The sequence below is a fragment of the Amphiprion ocellaris genome, chromosome 24 (genome assembly GCF_022539595.1).
Source record: "Amphiprion ocellaris isolate individual 3 ecotype Okinawa chromosome 24, ASM2253959v1, whole genome shotgun sequence".
Taxonomy (NCBI): Eukaryota; Metazoa; Chordata; class Actinopteri; family Pomacentridae; genus Amphiprion; species Amphiprion ocellaris.
The window spans coordinates 4,829,474-4,849,601 of record NC_072789.1 but is presented as its reverse complement, the minus strand read 5'-3'; the positions used below and the strand labels follow the sequence as shown (position 1 = coordinate 4,849,601).

The window sequence follows — 20,128 nt, the reverse complement described above, 5'->3', positions numbered from 1 at the left end:
CACAGTGTGACTTGCTGTTGGATCCTGATCGATCCTGTCTCCTTGTTCGGGATAAATTATGATTCTAAATAATTAATAAAGTGGCCACCGTTGTTCCATGTGTGTAAATTAATTCGCACAACTCTCTCGCTTTTGGAGACACTCATTTGGAGCCTCTTGCTGCAGATATTTAATAAACTCCGACAAATAGCTGGCAGCTTCTGCTCCTGCTAACATTATATTCATTATCGGTAATCTGACCTGGTACAAACTGTCTTCAGTAAAGATTTCTTTTCATGGAATTTCCAGTTTGTATAGGTGTGAAACTGTAGAGCAAAGTGACGGTGCATGTAATTTTGGCAGCAAACTGCCTGTTGCTCTCTGTGATGTTTTACAACTAACATTGGTGCTGAAATGTGGAAAAAGTCTTCCTCGAGTACATGATACAGTACATGATTTGTACGTGTCTGTCTGTTAATATGATGCAGTTCATACATTTGTGGTGTTCAAAGGACAAAGTGACCAAGAGACATGTTAAGATGACTTAGACCAATAGAAATAAGTGTAAAAAGTGCAAGTCTGAAAGGGGTTTGACTAATAAATATATCCATCCATTATCCATACACCGCTTAATCCTCATTGGGGTCCCGGGAGGGGCTGGAGACAAACAAACAATCACACTCACATTCACACCTATGAACAATTTAGAATCACCAATTAACCTCAGCTTGTTTTCTGACTGTGGGAGGAAGCTGGAGTACCCTATGAAAACCCACACTTGCACAGGGAGAACATGTAAACTCCACACAAGAAGGCCAGGCCCAGGCCGGGACGTGAACCGAGAATCCTCGAGCTGTAAGGTGACAGTGCTAACCATCAAGCTACTGTGCAGCCCAGAAATATGTGTTAGTATTAGGGCCTGGCTGATTATGGCCCTTTTCAAAATAATCATCATCAGCCGGAGATTTGTCAATTAAAAGCAGATATATTCTTAATTTCTCATAAAACAGTAAATAATGGTAACTGTCGAAGTCGTGCAGAATGATGCCCTTGCGCTGTTTGTCCAATACATGGAGCTCTGACTCCATTCAGTCCTAGTCGCTGTCTTCTCAGTAATGTACAGGAGTACGCTACAGCCAGGCAACATTACAGGAGTGGACTGAGCCGACAGGTAAGTGTATAACGACGCTGTGAAATTAACAATGACTCAACACGTCTCCCGTTTCAGTTTAACTCTATTTGCCAGGTGTCATGACAAGTGACGCATGCTTCGTTGCTTTTCATTTACATTGCATTGATAAAGTTATGCTAACCTAGCTTAAGTTACTCCCTGTCTGTTTATGTTAGCAACAACATCACTGTAGTTATGCCAACCTAGCATAGGGTTAGCTAACAGCTCAAAAGCCAGTAAATAACTGTAGAAACAATATAAGTGTACAAAATATTTGAGAGTACAGAACAACTGTTCATCACTCTGTCAGCTGCATGTTGAGGCGCATTTAAGGAGGAGCGATGTGAACGCAGAGGGGAGGGGGTTTATTCAGTTAAATGATTAACATTACTGTCTGTCTTCAACTGTCATGATGTCACTCTTAGTTTTACTTTCTCAGAACATACTAGAACGTGACCCAGGCTGGAACAGCAACTCACTGTGTGTTATTACGGAGGTTAAGGTTATGTAATTTCCCAGAGGTTTAATGCTTTGTTGCATGTTTTTGTACTTGAAAATTCCTCTCTGTTGTAAAGTTAAATACTAAAGGACAAAGTATTTTAAAACAGTCAAATGTTCTGCCTGTAATTCATAACTTTGTTGTTGTAAGCGTTAAGGGACCAAAAAAGAAGTTATTTCATTCACAATAGAGTTTTTAAATTAATCAGCCAATTAATTAGTGTTGTAATTTGGAATCGGCATCGGCCTCAAAAAGTCCTTATCAGTCGGGCCCTGGTTAATAGAGTCGTAGACTATTTAATATCAGTTTAGTCATCGGAAAGCCACCCTTTGAGACTTTGGGAATGTGTCTAGTTTAAATTATCCCTTCATTTAGTTTCAGTTAAAGTGCGATTTCCTGGAAGACTTACAATCAGTCAGTCGATTGAATATTCAGGATCTCAAAATCAATTTAATATGAACAAAATGAGCTGCAGCCTACAAATAAATGTTGAGGAGTAGTATCTAAATGTGTCGCAATAATCCCCCGTCTTCCTGTTCAATCATCAGTTCATCACTAACATCCTTCACGAATGTTGGAGCTTTCCTTTAGTCGTACAAAAAAGTACTTTTAGCTCAAACTGAAACCTGAGTGACACACGCAGCATCTGATCCTTATTACCTTTGTTTCTGTTCATCTCACAAGCTTATAATCAGTATGTCTTCTTAATCAGGTTTTCAAAGCTTCCCCTAATTAGAGTAATGATTTCCTCACCTCTTTGGCTCTCTGCACTCCATCACTAGGAGGATTTCTGATCTGCGGGGACGACCTGGTGTTGATTTTGTCATAAAGCTGAAACAAAAAAAAAACATCTAATTAGGTCCAGATGGTAAAGCAAATATGTAAAACCCAAACAAAAAAACCTACAGCACAGTAAGCAAGTAGATGGTGAAGCATGTGGTTGATTCTTGATATGCCATGACACCTACTGGACGCTTTTGGTATTACATAATATGCTGTACTTACATCTAACAAGGTGTGGAGATGCTGATCCTGGAAGACGCTGTGCAGGAAATCCATGTCTTTCTCACTGCAGTCTGTCAACGCATGAATCTCTTCTAGACTGTCCAAAACCTGTGACACTGCCCCTGTACACACACACCCGAGTGTCAGTAATACACTCAAATACGGACTGAGACACAAAACACATACAAACATTCACAACTACACCAAGCAGTCCCATCAAACATTCAACGCTACACAAAATGCAAACACTAAACATCGCATTTATCCAAAGACACACCACCTTTTACACAATAAACAGGCAAAAAACAAATAAATGCCAAAAATAAAACACACACAGAAAACAAACAAAAAAACACAAACAACAGAAGTCACAACAAATACACACAAAAACAGACACAAACACTCAGAACTATTGAACCCCAAGTACCTGCTGCATCGCCCACACATGCAGCAAAACCAGAGAAACAGCGGTACATGGCATCAATACAACATCAGAAGAAAGTCACTTTAGAAAGTCACAGTGTGGATGATGGATTAGGAGCAGTACACCCAAGAAAAATGCAAAAATATGCAGTGGAGTGAGTTAATAACAGAGCCTAATACATTAATTTACTGTATTTAAAAAAAAATCTCAGGCCTAAAGTGTAAATTAAACATTTAACGTATGCAATAACATATCAAATTTGATGTCTTTGTGGAGCATTTGTGGCCCTGAGGCTAAACAAGCTCTATACTGAGGAAAACATGAAACAAGTGAGACTGTGAGAAGATGGAGAACAGTGGTCTGTGGTTTTCTCTCAAAGGTTTTAAAGAAATAACGTAAACATCTGACGAAGTAAGTAACCACTGAATGTTTAAATGGCAGGTGAGGGGAAAAGACATGATGATGACAATGACTGGAGTTTCCCACGGCCTCTACAGTCAAACTGAGATACGATGTTCTATCTGTTACAATCTTAAAAACATTTCAGGTTAAATTAAGAGAATAGGAGTTACTTAGCCCTTGAAACTTTTCAATCCTAACTGACTTCAATTTTTGACATGCTTGCTTTAGAGGAAACTGAGCCACCACTATAGAAAATAATCCCAATGACAAATATGTGTAGCGCTGCGCTAATTGTGGGCTTTGAAAAAAAATAAAAATTAATGTAATTCATATTACTGTTACTGTGAGGCATGAAAGAGATACAGCAGAGAAGAAAACATGCTTTTTAAGCTGTTCATAACTTCAGGAAAACATTTCATAGGCCTGTTTATATGCATCATACTAGTCCAATAAGGAATAATGATGTCAATCAGCTTTGTGCAGATCAATTATTATCAACAAAAGATTATGAAACACAAAATTCAGATACCAGGCAAACATTTTTAAAAATTAAGAGGTTGACTAATATGTTTGTTTTTTCAGGGCTGATACCGAATATTAGTAATCAACTCAATAGATAAAGGGGTTATGCATAATTTCAAAAGAACTTTCCATAACTTATCTTTCAGACTATTACTCATAATGTGCAACCAATCAGATAATGCTGTGTGCGTCGCATATGGCTCAAAACAGTGATGAAGACAGAGAGGGAAACAGCTGCATCAGAGCTAAAATAGCACATTTTAAAATGATTTTATTGGGAATTAGTTTAAAAAATACTGATACATTTTTTTAAACAGCTAAATTTCAGCTTCAGTGGTCGACCGCTGTTAGGTATAAATAAACATTCAGGCTTTACTATGGAGGGTTTTTCAACAATGCGCTATACTATGGCATTTTTAAAACAAGAAAAGCACTGAGAGCGCAGTCCTCCACCATATTTGTGGAAAAATCTTTTTTGTGTTTCAAAAAGTGTGGCTGCATTAGACAGACACAAACAAATGAGTTTTTTTTTTGTTCATTGTTTACAAGAAAAACAAAATTCTACCAAAATGACCAAATTTCTCATGTGTATGCAATCAATCAATTTTAAGTTTTTAATGGCTTTTTTTAGAATTTGTTTAGTATAATGGCTGTGATTATACTAAAAGAAATTGCACTTGAAGACCTAAGAGTGATTTTTCTCACAAGCTAATTATCAGTACGCCCTTTTAATCTGGTTTCTTTTTGGAGTAATGAAGATGCATGTAAACAGAATATGTCGTCTTTGCAGTTAAGGAGGAAGCATTTGGAGTAAAAGCACACACATCAAACCAAAACAGGTTTTCTCAGGAGGAGGACAGCAGAGAAAACAGAGGGAGACAGAGGGATGGTGGATTAATACCCACATCATTCAACATTAAAGAAAAAAAAATGCAGCTAAAAAGCAAGTGATGTCATGATGGTATCACACATCTATGGGTGGGGAGGGGGATACGTACTTTCAGCAGCTAGCAGTCCTAGAGACAGCAGAGCAGAAGAAAAAAACACACCACCAAACAAAGAGAGGCTGATATTAGAGGAGGTTTACAGCTACTATGGATGTAGAGTTTAACACCTCAAAGCGAGAGAAGAAAAGGAGAGAACAAAGAGTCAGAGAGCTGCCAGAGTGAGGAAGCATGGGGGTAGGTAGAGAGTAGAAGGAGGCAGGAGGGAAATAAGGACAGAGCACCGACAAAGAGAGAAAAATCTGCAAAAGCAGCCAAATCTATGAATAATCTGGCAAGCTGCTGCAGGGATCTACTGCACTATAGTCCAGTCAATGACCGGCAGCATGTCTGGAGCCCGGCAACTGTAAAAATAGTCACCAGGAAGCATGACTGCAGCAGACTGCCAGCCTCAGCAGAACGGAGATACACGGGTATCTGGCTGCATGTAGAACTATGCAGAAAGTGTGGAAAGCTCAGCTCATTACACTAACACCACCTATTGGGCTGAAACACACTGCTCTTTTTTCTTTCTTTTTTTCTAATCTGACACAAGCGGCTGCTATATGCTGATAAGTATCGACAGGTATGGCCTGCAGTCTTCTTATCAAAGGAAGTGAAAGTCCAAAGCTGAGACAGGGAAGTGAGGCTGTTGGGCAACATCTGTCTTCATTTGAGCAGAGGAACTTCTACACAGACAGCTGGCTGTCACAGTAAGATACTAGAACAGAAAACTGAGACTGGAAACTGAGCTAGAAAGTGAATGCGCCAGTTGTGTAATTTGGTGCAGATGCATGTTGGTATATTTGATCTCTGACCTGGCATGACGCTGTTGATATTTTAAACATCTTTTCATCACATTAAATGACTCCTACATAACAACAACACTAATCTGAATCTGAATTCAGTGTGTGTTTCTACTTCTTTTTATCCAACCATGCAAAACTAGCTACCTCTCCTTCGCTAACACAGTAACAAAGAACCCGGATTATGATCTTCTGTGCATTTTACCTGAGGAAGTGGGGTCATCTGAGAAATCATGGAGTTCTTCTGGAGGGTCACCATAGTAGGAATTGAACTTGTGGCTGGAAACAGCAGCCAGCACTGCACCCTGGGATACAGAGGAGGGACAGCACAGCTATGAGAGAGCATCCCTACAGAGCCCTACATTGTGAGATGCATAGATATAGTGTTATTTATCAGGACCGGCCTGCTCAGAGCAGAAAACATCTGCCAGGAAATTTATCTGGGTCATTAGAAACAGCTTCACAGTGTGCAGGAGGTGACACTTCCTCTTATCTCATATTTGAATTGTGCTGCATCTGTCAGGTTGAACATCAACGCAGTGCTGACCTTCAGCTTCCTCCTGGCGTTAAACTTCCTCAGCTGTTCGACCGTTTCGGGCAGGTGGATCTTGTAGGCATACCTGTCCCTCTCCTGAGGTTGTTGAAATACAAAAAAGCAGGGACATGAGAAAAGAAAAACATTAAAGCAGTCATCGAGCGGATGTGAAAGCACAGCTGTGGTTTGAAGCAGAAGGAAGTGCGACTGAGTCAGCATGAGTCTAAAGGTGACAAAACGTATCCATTTTAACACCAAATATCCACATGATGCTACACGCCTGTTTCTTGGTTTTCAAATATTAGACATGATCACAAAAAGTGGAAGCTCGAGGACAATGACCTTCTAATGTTAGCAACATTTGTTCAGTGCATTTTAATAGTAGCAGTTGTGGGTTAGGGTTAGGGCTGTGTGTGTGTGAGGGAGATCTTGCCTTCAGCCAGGGGTGGTTCAGGGCCTCGTAGACAGTGATTCTCTCAGCAGGGTCCAGCATCAGCATGCGTCTCACCAGATCCTTGGCGCTCTCTGAGATGTGGGCCCACTGGCGGGGATTCATCTGGACGGGTGCACAGGCCCAAGAGGACAAACAGATACTTTTAGTAAATGAAGCAACCAAGATAAAGCTACATTATTAATTCACTGTCTGCAACGTTAATCTAAAACCAAGCCACAGTGCTGCCCAACGTTGTAGGAGCTTTTCATTTTGAGTTTTGATTCTTCAAAATAATATCTGTGAATTTAGCAGCAGCTGGTCAGGAGCAGCTTGATGGATGACACCACAGTATCGTCCATCAAGTCACCTGCTGTGACTGCATCTGCCACAGATTAGTGCACAAAGCAGGAAATTCATACTCAATTGGAAACAGATAATCTCACAGACCTTTGTCTTTTTTTTTTCTTTTCAAAAGGGGAAAAAGGCAACAGAAGAAGAACGGTCTGGAGAGAATACTTTTGGCCGCAAAAATTCAACACTGATCTCAAAGACCTGCAAAGATTTGACTTATGTCATTCAGTCTCATGTTAACTTTAGTTTATAACTCGAGGAATCGTTTCAGCCCAAGTGTCAACTGTTCATACTTTCCCATTCAGTTACATTTAGTGATTCAATTACTAAAATTCTCTGAATCAAGGCTTCGTTTAAACCACTACATGCTACTGGTTTTCCGCGGTCCGAGTCTGGACCCAGATTTCATCCGTTTTTAAAGTTGACGGTGTGCTTCTATTTTAACCTGTGCAACTTTTCTGGTGTTTACGCCGTTGGTTTAGCAGATCAGAGGACTGAACTACGAAGACAGTTTCCCATAATCAGAATTTCTTTGAGTGAGTCGGCTCGACAAAAACTAAAACCTCAGTCAGAGTTAACAGATATGAAGGTGGTTTTCAATTTTCTTTGTTAGCTCAGACTTTGCGCTTTAAATTTATCACACAAACAGGAGTTTTTAACGCATCATTTGACTCAATTTCTGCATAAAATGAACCAATCATGTGTAGCTGCTTCAATCAACAGGTTGTTTTAATGAACAACAATGATGAAAGCATTTTGTGATGGTAAAAACCTGCGACTGGAAATTATCTAAGACAGGAATGCTGGTAAAAAGCTGTTAAACAGGCATTAATGTATTTATTTTACCGATCAATGCAGCTGATTATTTCTAACAAACAGCTGCACAATAAAACTATCAAACTTCATATATGTAAACATGATGTTGTATTGAAGTGCATGTAGGTCTGACACTGTCTCATAATGAAGGAAATCATTTTAATTTGTGGCCAAATCAAAGTGAAACTAATGATACTGATTGAATATTCTCTGTAAGAAATACTAAAAATTGATCAATTTTCTAATTTGTGTTCTATCAGCTGCAGTATCAGCAGTTTAAACAGACCAAACATGAAAACATATTTATGAGATTTCTGCATCACCAGCTAAATACATGTGGGTTTCCCAAGGCTTTGAGTTTTAGTTGAACACCTCTGTACTATACTATATATGTACAATATCCCCTCGATAGAATTCTCGATTACTAAAATAATCGATAGCTGCAGCCCTCGTTGACAACACACTCATGTTCTGAAATTATCTAGCACGAACACTATTATCGCAGTGTATTACTATACTGCTCATCGTTTTATTTGACAGTCGTTGCAGCACAGTGACGGTGAGGAGTTCAGTATTGTGCTTAGCTTCAGCTAAAGGGCAAAGCTCTGGTGCATTTGACAGACAGTGAGAGCGTTTTGTTAGTCTGCAACTACCTTGTATTTCCCCTTAATGATGGCCTCGAACAAGCGCTCCTTGGTACCATAGAAAGGAAGGCAGCCAGACAGGAGGATGAAGAGGATGACGCCACATCCCCACACGTCAACCGGTTTGCCATACGGCTCCCTCTTGACTACCTCTGGGGCCATGAAGTGAGGAGTACCGACTCGACCTGGGAGAAATTTACAAGTGATTAAGTGAAGATGCTGCAGCACTAACTGGTGTAACAAGGGAATGAAAATACACAGGGTTTTGCATATGTGAAGGGCGGCAATTCAATAGATATTTAGGCTAATCTGACATTTTTAAAAATTTTGTTAATTGTTTAGGCCATAAAATACCAGAAAACGGGAAAAACAAATCTTAGAATTGCTTCAAACCTAAAAAATATTCTACTACTCCTATTAATTCATAGATAATTGCAAAAAAAATGCAATGTTTCTTGATTAATAGTCTGTTGCAGTTGTGCAGTTAACTGGGTAGTCATGTCTGCTAAAACCAACCTGCATTTTTATTTTAATATCAAATTCTCTATTACTTCACAAATGCCTTGTGAATAATATACTATTTAATATACAGGCTTCTCCATTTTAGGCCTGTAAATGCCTGGAGTGTATCCTGCCATCCAATGGGAGAGAGGCCGGGTACACCCTGAATACTACAGACAGTTTACGCTTTCTGATTCATCTAATCGGAGCGTCTTTTGGGCTGTGGGAATGAACTCGAGCTGCTGGAGGAAACCCACACAAACATACTCACATCTAAAATATTGCTCATGTTGTTGCCACAGTCATTTCACTCGACTTCGTCTGAATCACAGCCAGTAAATAATGCAATGACAAGGGAGTTTAGATAAGCATGCTAATCCTAACGTATTGATTTTTCACTTGTCAATATTGTTAATATTTGTTGTTTTAATTGATAATTATTCAGTAGACATGTCACTGTACCTCCAGCTACTAAACCAGACTCTCCCAGCTGTATCGCCACTCCAAAACCTCCCAGCTTCACTGGAGCAGAGTTCTCCTTTGAGGCCAACAGTACACAATGAGGCTGCAGAGGAATAAAAGACACATGTCAAACAAGTTAAACCAGCAGACTTCCATCGACGTGCACCTTTATTCATATTCACTTATTAAACTACAACATGCTGTGAACAACCTAAGAACTGTGATGACTTATTCTTTTCACTGACACAAGGAAGAAAACAGTTTTGTGTAGCCTGCAGAGGCCGTGCAGAGCATCGCTTGGCTTTATATGTGCAAAAGTGCAAGATGTTCAATTGCTGCTAAGTGAACCTCAGTTTCACAATGAGAAGACAAGCTGCGCAAAGGTAACCACATTTTTATTATGATGCCAATACAGATAGGAAACAGTTATCACCCCAGGATTTAGTCATCCTCTGCAGGATAATGAGCTTTTTTGTTTTTTTAGATGCATGATGTTTTCAAAGGTCAAAGCACTGCGTTGAATCCAGTTCCGCCAATAAGAAGTAATGTCAAATTAACAAATATTTGACATTAACTTGTGGTACAATTTACTGCACAGAAGAGAATTGCTTTTGATCTGCAAATGGCAACGATATGCCTTCGCATTGGAGCCGTAAAACTGCTTAGTTGATAGATCAAGTTAATTAGAAAGTGGACAAGAACCTTGACACAACAAATCTAACAGGCTAAAGTATCTAGAATGTAGTCTGTTATAGGCCCTGAGCTCTAAAATAATGCATGTCTCTGTCATCCCTTCTCTTTCCAGTATGTATTTAATTGTCGAGTGTTGCCAACATATTCTCATCTATTTATATAGGATTAGTATTGCAGAGCAGAAGCTGGTAATAAAATACTTGCCGTCCTCCACGGTTGTGGCTGCTAAATTGCAACATGTGGTTCATAAAGTAAAAGGATATTTAGCCAACCGCATTCAACAGCAGGCTTGTAAAATTGCTCAGACAATATTATTACAACAGTTTATTTAATACCTAATTTGCTGGACAAATATTTAAATGACTCGCCAAGACAGCTGACGTTATACGCTCCATTCAACGAGCTAGCAGGGTCTTGATCTCCAAATGGGCTGTATTTTTGCCGTCTATTAAGTTACCACAACCTTCTTCCATAGTCATATAGAATCTAAACACCACAATAAAGTGGCTAACGGGCTTTTAGTGCAAAACCTCAAATATGCAGCTGAACACACAAATATAAAATACATATTTCTTGGAGGATCACCAACGTGAGAGGTGTTAGGATGATAATTTAAAGAAAAGCATGCACACTCTGTGTGCATTCTGGATTAGATTAGCATCACTGATCTGTGCATGCAGTCTCAGAGGATTGTGGTGTTCTTGCTAATTCTAGGAATTCTATTTTCAAAGTGACAGTCTCGGGCAGCGCTGAGAAGAAGTGCATGAAATGGGCTCAGGAACGTGGTAAGAGCGAGCAGCAGCGGTGGTGGGTGGTGGGCTCGCTTCCTGTCTTTACATTTCTTTACTTCTCGTAACGGGGGACTTGAGCAGCGTGGAGGATGTTGACTGAGATGGTGCAAAATTAGAGAGACAGAGAGAGAGAGACAGAGGAAACAAGAGGCAGAGACGAGAAGACCGGCAGACTAAACTGTCATATCTGTGAGAGGGAGAGAGAGCGGAGAGGCTGAGAAAAAGCTTTTCTGTAAGGAAATTAAAGCGAGGACAAGGGCTAATACAGAAAAGGACTGAAGGCAAGCTGAGAACAGAAAGCTGAAAAGAGGACTGGGAGGAGCCGACGCGGTCAAAACGATGTGAAAAAAGACAAGTCTGCAGGAGTTATGACTCATCCCCAGACTTTACAGAAAGGTGAAGACAGCAAAAGAAATGAGCTCAGGACAAAAATGGCAGTTTCATTAGATTTTACCATCCATGCAACTAAAAATCATTTCTCTTAAACAGGGCATTTGATGGAGGAAAACACTGTGGACTACTGTGCTCTCATGCCTGTCTGTACATTCCTACACATTTAAACTGCAGCTGTGCTGAATCTCCTATGGAAGGAGCATCGATGGTGAGTGCCTTAATCCAAACATCTGTGTGTAGCAGTCAGAAAGCGACAGTGTGTGAGCAGCCGTGTACGAGCGTACATGCTTGTGCATCCAAACTCACATCCCCAGCCTCCAGTGTAGTGCTGTGAAATTGGAACTTATGTGTAAAACAGCCATGAAACTTCCAGTTAGCCATGACTCCAGTTCCCACTCGTAAAAACCTAAATCAAAGTTGAGTTGCGTAAAATTTGTATAATTTACAGAACAGTCAATACTCTGCTTCTGGTGCTCCTTTTTTGTAAGGTGCTATACCTTTTTCATGGAACTGTAGCAATTACAAAACTTTCCATTTTACAGTGAAAAAAATTACTCAGTATTACTTGTGTGAACCTAAAACTACAACCTACAGATTACTCACCTGTCTATACATTACTCATAAATTCGAAAAATACACAGCTGCGTTTCACAGTCTGAGCACAGTTTCATTTGCCTTTAATTTTTTAAGATCTACATGTTCTTGTTCATTTGTTCAGTGAGGATTTGTATTTATTTGTTTATTTTTGCTTCTTTCTCAGGTTAACACCCCTGCAGTCATCAGTCCTTACACATCATGACCACATTTTACTCTTCCTCCTCTTTCACACCAGCTCTTTCAGCCTCAGCATCGTTTAACTCTTCTTTTTCTGATTCTACTTCATCCCTCCCTGCCTCAATGTTATCCCTCTTGTCAGCCACCTCTTCTTCTCCCTCTTCAACAAACCAGACTGTATGTTCATTTAATGACACGGCCATCCGTGTGCCGATGGCAGTCTGCTACTCCCTCTTCTTCATCTTTGGGCTTGTGGGTAACCTCTTCGCTCTGTGGGTGTTCCTTTTCGTACATTCAAGCCGCAACTCAGTGCGGGTGTTCCTCATCAACTGTGCAGTGGCTGATCTGGTTCTGCTGGCATGTCTGCCCTTCAGGGTTTTCTTCCACGCTAACGGAAACCAGTGGGTGCTGGGATCTGTAGCCTGCAAGTTGGTGGGGAACTTGTTTTACATGAACATGTACATCAGTATTGCTTTACTGGGCTTCATCAGCCTGGACAGATACTTGAGGCTGAAGGGGAAAGGCCGAGCACGTAGAGGCATGAGGATGAGGCTGTGGGGGCACAGCAAGCCATGGAGCTGGGTGGTCTGCGGCGCTTTGTGGAGTGTGTCATTGATGGGGGTCGTGCCGATGATCGCCACAGCAGAGGACAAAGAGCAGAGTGACACATGCTTCCAGTTCAAGCAGCGCCTCAAAGTCGGGTGGAAAGCCTACTTCAACGCAGTTCTGGTGTTGCTGTTCTGGCTCGTCTTCACCATGCTGGTCGTCTCCTACTACAAGATCGCCTCCCAGTTGCTGCAGGTCTCAAGGGACAAGCCGGACCTTCCTAACGCAAAGAGATATGAACGGACTGCCAAGAAGTCCTTCTTTGTCCTTTTTCTTTTCACAGTCTGCTTCGGGCCCTACCACGCGTTTCGGCCCATTTACATCCTCGCCCAACTCAGCCAGACAGCATCGTGTGACTATTTGCACCTGGTGGATCGTACCAATGAGGTGATGCTGTTGTTCTCCGCCTTTAACAGCTGTTTGGATCCTGTCATGTACTTGCTGTTGTCTGGCTCAGTGCGTAAAACCGCCCTCCAAGCACTTGGACACCGATTTGGCAACCGGTTTCTCTTCTTACACGACGCGACATCTAACAGCTCTACAACAGAGTTCAGACGGCCGTCTATGCCGATGGTTTTACCCGACCCAAACCTCAACACCCCGTCGCTCACCCCGAGAACCAGCATCTGTGTCATCACCTCCACCCTCCGTCGCACAGGAGTTACCACACTTCCACCTACTGGTCAACAGTGATGGCAAGTTTGTCTCGCTGCCAAGTAAGCATGAAGACTGGAAAACTAAATATCTAACATTTAGACTGGACTGGTTGGCTGATTGTCTGTCAAACTGAAAAAAAAAACACCTACAGATACAAACTTCTTTTATTAAAAATTAAATACATATGTTTTTCAACCACTGAGATATTCTTGCTGTACTTTGTGGCAATCACTGTTTAAACTTGTAAGAGACAGTTCAGTAATGTACTTCAGCAACTACTGTGAGAGCAGCTTGTCTAAAAATACATTTAACGCTGTAACGTTTCACAAGTAAATGTGTGGTTTTCTCATGATGAATTGAGTGTGTCTAAACGGATGTATTGAAATATACACTACTGTTTAAACATTTGGGGTCACTTAGAAAGGTCCTTATTTTTGAAAGAAAAGCAGTTTTTTTCAATGAGGATTACAATAAATTAATCAGAAATACAGTCTAGACATTGTTAATGTGGTAAACGACTATTCTAACTGGGAATTTTTAATATCTACATAGGGGTACAGAGGAACATTTCCAGCAACCATCACTCCTGTGTTCTAATGCTACATTGTTTTAGCGAATGGTTTTGAAAGGCTGATGATTACAAAACTCTCGTAGCGGGCAACCCAAAACATCAGCTATAGTCCCTGACGCAGCGGTCATGGGTTCGAATCCAACCCATGTATATTTACTGCATGTCATGTCACTCTTCTATCCATATTTCCTGTCTATCTCTCTCCACTGTCCTATATAATCAAGGCAAAATGGCCAAAAACATAACTTAAAAAAAAAGAAAACTCTTGTGCAGTTATGTTAGGACATGAATAAAAGTGTGAAATTGCCTGGGTGACCCCAAACTTTTGAACAGTAGTCTATCTGGATATATAATCATGCTGTTGTGGAGGGAAAAAAGCCACAAAAACTGACCTACATACAGCACAAACAGAGTGTTTCCTCCTTCACACAATGTGCAAAAGACCTCAGTCTTGCAAAATTAAGTCAATCACTGTGCATCTATCAAGTCAAGTAACAGTATTTGATTCTTTCTTAATTATTAAAACCACTCATCCATCACTCCAAGAGACTTCATGACTACTTTTAACCCACTACTATGCACAGCTATTAGTCTTAGGCTTCTGTGTGGATAAAGACCTGCTGCAAGACGGCTCCATCTGCTCTGCTAGCGTCTGTCACATGCGTTGGGTGGCTAATCCCATTGCAATCACTGGTTCTTGTTAATCTGGCAATAAGAACTAACAAATCCAGGCGGCTGACTGACTGACTGACGTGCGATATCTGAAGCAGGACACTCTGAAGCAAAACATGTTTGTTTTAAAACCCATTCTCTGCCCATAGACAAGGTAGATTACCATCATCTCAGAGTGGAAAGCATTTCCATGGAATCTTTAGAAAGGCTGAAACCATCCGGGGCCTCTGCTGTTAGCTGCAGTGTGGTTACAGTGACTTAGATCATGATGCATGTGACAGATCTCACCTTTACATCGCGATGAATCACATTGTTATCGTGGCAGTACCGAAGGGCCTCCAAAATCTGCCTCATGTAGTGACTGGGTGGACAGAAAGCAGAGAGGAGATCATTTAGAGCGTCCACAAATTGTTGTTTATTTCAAGCTTCAATAATGTTTGGGGCTGTGGCTCCTACCTGGCCACTGCTTCACTGTAGACAAACCCAGCATCAGCCCTCTTCACAATTTCGAAACAAAGGTCTGCTCCATCCATGCTAAGAGAGAGAAGAACAGATCAGGGTAGACGCGAGTCGAAATTAGGTATCGAGTAATTATAGATAGCAGTTTACACAAGAACAGATGAATTGGCAACTTGCTGAGAAAACAGAGTATAAAACTACATCCATCAGGGAGCAGTTTTATGACCTGCTGTCACTTGCATAAACACAGAGGCACTGTATTTTCATTATAGTACTTTTCAGCCTCTACAGTCCTCGGGGAGGCTTTCACGAGGATATGGCATACAGATTTACAACATAAAATCCACGCAGAGGGAACAAATTAACCAGGCAATTTGATTCAGAAAATTATATTTATAAGAAAGGCCAGGGGCGAGTAGAGAGCTGCTCCTTATAGCATTACAACTTACTCTTTTATCACTATGACGAGAATAAGGTCTGTCAAATTCACTTTGATGAAGTCACAAAAGGAGTGTCACTTCAGCATTTGGCAATATTTTAAAATTAAGACAAAATTTTACAATCAATTTTTTTAAAAAAGATATCCCAAAATCGCTTAAATCTATTGAGTCAGCATAACATTCTCTGTAAAAATTTCTCCGTCCCAAATATAATCAAATATATTGTGAATACTTACATGACAATATACAGCCCCTGGCCTAGATAAATCCTCAAATACACACTTGCAACACATATTTGGCTTCCGTCAAGGGCTCTAATAAGTTTGCAAGCACCAAAATGAGGGGGTAGGTAGTGTTGGCGACAGGGTGTGAAATTACCAGCACCAGCCATCTGCCAGCTCGTGATAAAATTAGTCTGTAGCTGTTAGTCTACTTTCCTGTAGCGTGAGCAGGTAACCACAAAGCATCTACAAATTGCTTTGCGGTCTTCGAAAACAGTATTTTTCATGTAGAACTTATCAGCCGCTGTGGTGGTGGATTACAAAAAAAAAAGGAAGAAAAAATAAAGGTGTTTCCTGCTGTGGTTACGTCCATGCGTGAAAGATACAAAATCATAAAAAAATGATGTCCTGATCTGATAGTGTGCATTACAGACTTACAATTCAAAGACCATGTAGAGCATGCCATCAGAGCTGTAGGTCTCCAGCAGCTCCACGATGTGGGGGTGTTTCAGCATGTGGCAGATACTGGCCTCTCGCTTCAGATCTGGCAGACAGAAATTAGACACAGTATGGTGAGACACTTTTCACATTGAACATTTAGCATCTCACTCCAGTGTAATTATAGGTTGTGAGGGAAGGTGTTAACTCTCAAATGTATGACAAGATGTGGCCATGATCTTGCAACAGTGACTGTAATGCAGATTTTCAAAGCACATACGGACCTGTACTGAGGGGAAATGAGGTGCTGGGAAGTTGAAGAAACAATCTCTGAAAGTGGAAATTTATGTATACATTTTTAGATTTACCGTTCATTCATTCAAGTAGGTGTGAGCTTTCTCACTTTATTAAAGCTGAATTTCTGCACTGGGAAACAGATATGACTTCATGCCATACTCCAAATCTATGAAAACACGAGGTGGGAGAGCCAAAAAGCTTGCATGAAGATTAAGTTGGTGCAAAAAATAGTGTTAGACACCCACCAAGTGAATATCTTCACCCATGACAAATACAATCTGAGCATAATTTCCGTTGGGAGGCTTCAACATTCACCTTTCTCAAGTGTTTAAAACTAAATTTTGCTCTTTTATTCTTATTTTCATCTTCATTGAAAAGTGGAAAACACTGTGATGAAAATACACCAAATAAATAGATGTGCAGGGATGCTCATTTGCGGTCAGTTGGTGCTTTGTTAAATCCTTCCATGTCCCTAGATGGCAGGTTAAGCAGATGAAAACAGGCCATGCACTTCACCCTCCTCCTTTCACACCTCAATGGACCGGCCACATCTCTACTTCTCCACCAGGGGGAGGTACAGAGCATTTACAGAGAGGGACCCCTTTCATGATAGGATACTCTGGGAGTTTTCACATGTCGGTCTGACAGCTAAATAAGCTAACAATCTGGTTAACAAAAAACCAATCATCACCAGACGTAGTGCCACTGGAATACCGTTTTAATTGCACATTTCAATACACATCTGGCTCACTCTCATCAACACCATCCCCTCTCATTATCACTACATCCATATCACACCGCAGACACAATTACAACATGCCTCTGTGGCATGCCTTGCATTTTGACTGCATCATTAAATAAAACAATACTGAAGGGAAACTACTAAAGATTAGTGGACAGCCTTCTCTCTTTAAAGAAAAAGGAAATGCACAATATTGAGTAGGCCGACTAACAACTGGCAAGATAAGTGGTTAAGAGGGAGACGCAGACTGCTGAAGCGAGCTGACAGACATAATGTGCTGTTGTTGGGCTTCTCAGTCCATAAAAACCTCATTTACACACTCCACTCCCCATCTGCAAGTCTACTGATCTGTGTGTGTGTGTGTGTGTGTGTGTGTGTGTGTGTGTGTGTGTGTGTGTGTGTGTGTGTGTGTGTGTGTGCGTGTACGCTCTTTGTGTCGTGACAAACCAGTATCATTATGCAACACAGAGAAATGATGCTGTGTCCCCGCTACAGAGCCCCCATTCTGCTGTCCCTTTGCTGCCATTATTTCTTTCCTCTTTACACTCATCCTCACCCGTCTCATCGAGTATCTATTCTTGAGCTTAACAATGCTGCCCAGTGTCGACGCAGCAGCGAGCAAACCACTCAGACAGAGGGAGGGAGCCAGAGAGGCCTGGAACAGCCTGAATGAAGCCAACACTATTGTGATGTAATGTTCAATTATTTCACTTTGATGTATGTCATGACGAGGGGAAACAATTTTGCTCCTATTCTGATACTATGACTACAGTATGAACCCAATGTCGACAAATCACACTTATTTTTTAAGTCTTGGTCGTGCACTGGTATTATTTTGTCTAGGCTCCTGATAAATTACTTTCCAATTCTTTCATTACCTATACTTACAACACAGATCTAACTAATAACACTGCAAATTGCGCTATTGTATTTTTCCCTGAAATTCAATTCCCATGAAACTTTAATGATGATGGAGAGCGTTCACTAGTCCGCTCTCTACATCCATCTTTATTAAAATCGTACAAATGCCGACACTTGTTCATTTCTCTTTACTACAGTATTCACAAACTCTTAATTATGCCATTTATCTTTTCTTCATCTAGCACTCTCGCATGCTCACACACAAATGCATTCATACATAGCTGCGAAATGTTCGGTCCCCAGCTTGTAGCTCAGCCCAGCCAGCACTTCTGCCTCCTTTTCACTCACATTTATGCTGACGCAGAGTCTTTCTTAATAAGCTAAGGTATGTGGTCTCAGGGAACCACTCTCAAAATCTGGCTGCAATCCGTTTCTCTACCTTGTCGCTATGAGTGGCCAATTTGACGATTTCTTCTCGTGACTTCTTTAAAGTGTCAGAAATTTGGAAGTTAGAATGTACCTTTATGTCAATCTTAGGGGAAACTGATAAACTGTGATTGAAATATTCACTCAACATTTAAAATAATTTAGATTTAATTCAATAAGATGCTGCATGTTAGTGCAAATTCTGTTTTTACATCACATACAGGTGACTAATTAATGCAGAAACAGGAACTTTTGTTCATTTTGCTGCTATTGCTTGGGTCAAATCAATACAAAGTTATTCGGTGTGACACCCATTGTTCTATGATGAAACAGGTCTCTTCCCCTATCCAGAAGGAATGAGGGGTCATTGAATAATTTGATGAATGTGAAAACGATGTGAATCGTTTACTATGACCTTCACATTCACCAGACTTTCACCCAATCAAACACCTATGGCAGATTTTGGGCTGACATGTAAGAATATGGCTCTCTACCACCATCAATAAAACCCCAAATGAAGGAATATCTTTTGTGTGATGTGTGATGCAGCATGTCTGACTCAGGGTTTGAAGTGTTATTTCAGTGGTGACAGTCATGTTTTGATGGTATCACATGTCTTGCACGCTGAATATTGTACTGAAGCTTAAAACAAATTAGATCACGAATCAAATCAAAATCGCAACATCTGTCAGAAAAGTCACAATTACATATTTACTAAAAATAGATCAGCTCTGCCATTTGTAATTGTTGCCCCGGGATACTTCAAGAAGAATCTAAAGCAGCAACATCTCGGGGTTGTAGACAAAACAAGTCATTTTAGAATGTCACTAGGGGCTTTAGGAAACACTGACATTTTTTTTTACCCTTTTATGACATTTTAATCAATTGCTTAAGAAAACTTTATAGAGATACTACAGACAATGAAAATAATCGAGTATTTATCGAGATGAAATTATTATTCAGTTAATTAAGGAGTTGACAGAGAAAATTAATCAGTAAAAACGAGAAGAATTGATTAACTGTTCAAGTCTTTAATTGAGACATTTTCAGGCAATTTTCAGTCATTTTTGTTTTACTTTGTAACACAAAATAATAAAAACATCAAATTAACTAACTCTAGCTGAAACTGTAAAAAAGTTGTGTATATGACAGCTTTTCCAAATTGACTGCATTTTCTTCTACACCAATGTAAAATTATTATTCATACTACCATCTATCTGACAGTAATGAAAACGCATATCACAAATACAACCCTGCCTTCAATTTACAAAACAGAGTCTGAAATGATCCAACATGAAACAGCCTCCACCTGTAAATCCTCACATTTGTGAAACGACCTGTACTGTGCTTATCACAATATGAGAAAGCATATTATTGTGTTTCTTCATCATATCATAAGCACTATCCATCTTTTATTGGAAGAGTTCTACATCCTTTTTGACATTCCCATCACTGCATCTAATGTTGGAAAGCTAAATGACACCACACACAACACTCGTCTGAACGTTTCCGAGGTAAGAAATGTTAATGTTAATGTTAATGTTAATGATTTAT

General features: G+C 40.3%; 2 protein-coding genes across 25 annotated transcripts in view; one reads left to right on the top strand and one right to left on the bottom strand.

Annotated features, from left to right (window-relative positions):
* The window catches only part of LOC111575429 (peripheral plasma membrane protein CASK-like), a 50,650-nt gene that overhangs the window by 17,794 nt on the left and 12,728 nt on the right, over window positions 1–20,128 (bottom strand). For 9 of the 23 annotated variants that reach the window (XM_055008203.1, XM_055008208.1, XM_055008213.1 and 6 more), the window contains exons 3-13: window positions 16,249–16,354; window positions 15,147–15,224; window positions 14,979–15,051; window positions 9,534–9,636; window positions 8,577–8,755; window positions 6,760–6,882; window positions 6,339–6,422; window positions 5,997–6,096; window positions 5,002–5,018; window positions 2,655–2,780; window positions 2,403–2,480 (exon numbers count right to left, since the gene is read on the bottom strand). In XM_055008203.1, the coding sequence (XP_054864178.1) occupies window positions 2,403–2,480; window positions 2,655–2,780; window positions 5,002–5,018; window positions 5,997–6,096; window positions 6,339–6,422; window positions 6,760–6,882; window positions 8,577–8,755; window positions 9,534–9,636; window positions 14,979–15,051; window positions 15,147–15,224; window positions 16,249–16,354 (1,067 nt within the window). Of the gene's footprint in view, window positions 1–2,402; window positions 2,481–2,654; window positions 2,781–5,000; window positions 5,019–5,996; window positions 6,097–6,338; window positions 6,423–6,759; window positions 6,883–8,576; window positions 8,756–9,533; window positions 9,637–14,978; window positions 15,052–15,146; window positions 15,225–16,248; window positions 16,355–20,128 lie in introns of all 23 variants that reach the window. The other 14 variants (XM_055008205.1, XM_055008217.1, XM_023280547.3 and 11 more) reach the window with 6 other exon arrangements.
* LOC111575431 (probable G-protein coupled receptor 34) lies at window positions 11,110–14,557 on the top strand. Of its 2 annotated transcripts, XM_023280558.3 has the most exons (3): window positions 11,110–11,413; window positions 11,507–11,618; window positions 12,171–14,557. In XM_023280558.3, exon 3 carries the CDS (start codon window positions 12,206–12,208, stop codon window positions 13,481–13,483), a length of 1,278 nt encoding a protein of 425 aa, XP_023136326.1. In that variant the 5' UTR covers window positions 11,110–11,413; window positions 11,507–11,618; window positions 12,171–12,205; the 3' UTR covers window positions 13,484–14,557. The 2 variants fall into 2 exon arrangements, with proteins under 2 accessions (XP_023136326.1, XP_054864194.1); XM_055008219.1 differs by lacking the exon at window positions 11,110–11,413 and having other exon boundaries at window positions 11,420–11,618.